General features: G+C 23.5%; 1 protein-coding gene across 1 annotated transcript in view; it reads right to left on the bottom strand.

Moving 5' to 3' along the window:
- LOC102671523 overlaps positions 1-4,516 on the bottom strand; it is a 14,069-nt gene that overhangs the window by 4,659 nt on the left and 4,894 nt on the right. Inside the window, 3 exon segments of the mRNA XM_031508632.1 lie at positions 3,689-3,736; positions 3,831-4,080; positions 4,386-4,512. Of these exon segments, the coding sequence (XP_031364492.1) occupies positions 3,689-3,736; positions 3,831-4,080; positions 4,386-4,512 (425 nt within the window).

Genomic DNA, 4,516 nt, shown 5'->3' with positions numbered 1-4,516 from the left:
TGTGTGTGTGTGTGTGTGTGTGTGTGTGTGTGTATTATATATATATATATGTATTAAATAGAAATGATTATTTTTTTTAATTAAAACTTAAAACGCGAGATAATATTTTTTCTCGCGTGTAAAACATTGAATCATTCAACGAACAAAGAATTGCTGCGTTTTATGTATTCGAAAAAAATAATACTCCATACACCATATATCAATGTTTATGTTTATTGCTGTAACATTGTTTTAATACAGCGAATATGGGATGCCCAAGATTGTCAGCCTCCTATGGTGCTCACGCGTCGCGTTTATTAATTCTGATTCAAATGCACATATAGTGATTTATTATCTTATTATATTGCATGGATCAAAATTAAAATACCATAACAGTAACAAATTGAATCATAATATATCATCGGTAACCGCACGAGAATCTTATATCTTATATGTAATTCAAAAGACACGGAGACACTATGGAAGGCAAACGACGTAGAACAAATATCGATATTTCGATATTTCTTTACAAACGATAAATTATGAATGTATCGATTAAAAAATGATTTTTTATGCCTCCCAAACTCATTAGGGCGTTCCAGACAGTGAAAAATTAAATATAAACATGTTAAAAGATATCGATTACATAAAAAAGAAAAAAAAAAGAAAAGAAAAAAAAAACAGAAGAATCTTTATTGCCTTTGATTTAACAGCAATAAAGTATCTTGTCTTAATAATATTTGAATGATCGTAAGCTATTATTCTATTTACATTTTCTTAATCGATTTTTAATACATGAAGACATAAAAAATAAATTAGATACTAGCTTGTTCGATCAAAATCATATGCGTACATATACATGATGCAAGATATACATAATGAAACATTTGACTACATGAAAAAAAGTATTTGATATTTTACTTTTGTTGAAACATTATAGTTATAGAGGAACAGAAAAAATAAGATGTAACAAATTATGATGGAACTACTGAATATTATAAGAAATATCGCATAAATTGTGAAGAAAATAAACGAGAAAATGAATAAGTGAATTAGTAAGTAATTAAGATTAAATTAGAAGGGAAAGATTAATGAACGGAAAGGAAAACAAGAAATTAAATGAAAAGAAAGAGAAAAATTATTCTAAAAATAATAAAGAAAGAAAAAAAAATAAAAAAATTTCTAAACAAAAGAATGAAAGAAACAATAAGTGAATATTATAATATATAAATATTATTATATATTTTTTCATTATTCATTTATATTTCATATATATATTTCATATATTACTTGTTAAAAAAAAAAAAAGAAACTTATTTATTTTCGCTTACTGTTAATTGCATATTATCTATTTTTTAATTTTTAAATATTTATAATTTATCTTTTCCATTTATCTTATTGTACATCCAACGAATAATTAAAAAAATTAATATAAAATAAATAATAAATTGTGATTTGCATATTGTTGTTGATACATTCTTGAATTTATTTAAAATGATTTAGTTTTATGTAATTGAATTTAATACCTTCTAAATTGTATAGATTAAACTTTGTTTAATTCGATGGATCATGTCATATAAATACGTACATTGTTTAATACTACATATATAAATTATTTTTGGTATTATTATTCTTAGAACATGTGTCTCATAATGTATGTGTGCGCATATATACACATATCTATTGTATATTGAAAATAATATAAATTTCATTTTCATATTTAATTTTACGAAACTAATTTTACGAATTTATTTTAATTGAATAATCTGTCCATGCAACTATATCTGTAACATGCTATTCAATTATACTTTATATATTACGATCACATTACTTGAATGTGTAATGTATACAACTTGTTAAAAGAAATGAGATAATTTATATTACAAGAAATGAATATTGCAAAACACATTTACTTTGTCTTATTTCCATAGTAACATATATTTCTATTCGGAATTCCTCAAACTTAAAATTCAAGTTATATGAATTAATATTGAAATTATGCTATATGTACATAAATACGTACATAACATATTAGTGTATGCCAATTTCTTGGCATGAAAACAAATTAAAGCATGCCATAACACATATTTTATGAACAATTTATAATTATAAAATTATTTTTAACGTGAAATATCATCTTATTACCAAGTATTACAATATTATCACCATTTATTAATTCTTATATTCGTAATTTTAATGTATCTACAGATATACACGAAAAACATCATTCGAAGTATTATTTAATAAACATACGAATATAATACAATAATACATCAGATAGCAATAACAATATCGCAATTTTTTTTGATAAACATAATGAAAGAATGAGTTTAAATTTCAATATATTAGGTACGTAATATTTTTTTTTATAATTGAAATCTTTTCAAAATAACAATCGTAACCTTCTCTGTATCATTTCACAAATATTGAAATCAATTTTTCACTCGTGTACAATAATTATTGATACTTTATCAATTGTAATCTTTACAATTTATACACAACATGTTTCTTGTCCTTAATATATATTGTTTTTTCTCTTCAAGAATTTAATTCCTTCTTATTCTGTACAATATATTCTACCTCTCTCCTATTTTTTCTTTTATATTCATTGTATATGATAGAATGTTTATTAGAACTTATTCTTCTATCTTTGGTCATCATTAAAAGCATATGAAAATTAACTGACAATAACTTTTTACTTTTAATTTTTTTTATCTTCTTTTTCTTGTTATAATTATTATTTTTCGTATAGCTCTAAATTTTGCGAAAATTTTGTATACATTATTGTTTTATTATTCCATTCTGTGCGTCATGATTCAAATATGAATGCAATATATGTATAATATATAAATATATATAAATTCAAAATTATGAAAAATAATGTTGATAAAATAAAATAATGAAATTTCAATTATAATTGTTATAATTTTGTAATTTATTCACGTTTTTTTAATAAACTGAAATCTTCTCTTCTATCATTATCACAGGTAACTCGATCATTTTTCAAATCGAAAAATCGTAGTATAATTATATAAGAATAATCATGCACAATTGTATTACTGTGATCGTCTACAACGTACATAGAATAAGTTAATTGTATTATGTTTTGTTTCAAATCTTTAAGCACAGATAAAATAAATTGGCATTAAAGTTTTTCCTATATTCATTCATTTTTAATTTTAATAAATTTGCAAGTAATTAGTACATAATTTTAAAACGATCTATTTAAGAACGTAATCTGTAATTCGCTTTTGCTACTTTTTTTCTGTCAACGTATCAGTATATTATTTTATAAATTATATTATTCATATCACATTCAATCAAATATTGAATAAGATAGTTTTATCATCTTCGACAAAAATCTATGTTTTTTGTTAAAAAAATTATTCGAAAACTTAGGAAGAATTATATAATCTGAATATACTACATAACTATGACTTGATGGAAAATAATATAGACAAAGAGAAAGAAAAAGAGAAAGAGAAAAAAAAAGAAAGAGAAAGAAAAGAGAAGAGAAGAGGAGAAAGAAAAAGAGAACAGAGAGGAAAAAGATAGAAAAAAGAGAAAAAGAAAAGAAAAAATACGAAATATCAATTATGCTTAATTCGCCTAAATACATTACGTATTATTTGTTAAATTCTGCTGCGTATTCATAAAAGAGAAAAAGGAAAATGGAATAAGAATGTATACGAAGCAGTCTATGCATTACCTCCAGCAAGTGCAGCAGTCTTTGATCCAATTTTGTTCTTCTTTCCTGCTAAAAATTACATCAACAAACGATAAAGAAATGTCTTTTAAAAATTATTTCAATTAATTCAATTAACTAAATTTAATCATAGAAACGCACTTACTTGGCAAACTGAAAGGTGCAGATTCAAATGGATCTTCTGGTAATTCTGCATATGTCATAACAAGGCTTTCGCGACTTTTTACACCACTGATACTTGCATTACTCCCTCTTCTAATTTTATCAAATTCAGCACCAAAAATATGATCTTCTGTTAATTGATTGAAAGGTTGTACATCTTCAAATGGATTCCAAGCTGCTACATCTGCACTTAATGACCTTCCTTCAGTAGCAGTTATACTTGAAAGTTCTCCCTGATTGGAAATATCATAAATTTTTTCAATAAATTTCTTTAATAAAATATAATTTACTGATATGTTCTATGCATTTCTAATATGAGTGCTGTACAGAAAATAAAAATCATAAATTATATTTATAATTTAAAATATTTATAATTAATAAATATTTATAAATTTAAATTATAATGGAATTATAAAAAAACAAAAAAATATTTATAAAGAATGTTTTAAAATAAAAAAAACAACGATTAAACAATGTGAAAATAAAATTAATATTAAAGAAAAATTAAATTAAAAATCAGTGCACTTTATGTACTTACAATACGTACATGCGAAGTGCTAGATCCTAGACAAAGCCTTACACCAGTTAGAACTTCAGGAGTACTAGCATCTTCTGAACGTGATTTTACTGAAGCTTCATATGGTGCTAGAAATTGTGTTGTTTCGCTTG

The sequence above is a fragment of the Apis dorsata genome, unplaced genomic scaffold (genome assembly GCF_000469605.1).
Source record: "Apis dorsata unplaced genomic scaffold, Apis dorsata 1.3 scaffold_92, whole genome shotgun sequence".
Lineage (NCBI taxonomy): Eukaryota > Metazoa > Arthropoda > Insecta > Hymenoptera > Apidae > Apis > Apis dorsata.
This window is presented reverse-complemented; position numbering and strand designations above follow the sequence as displayed.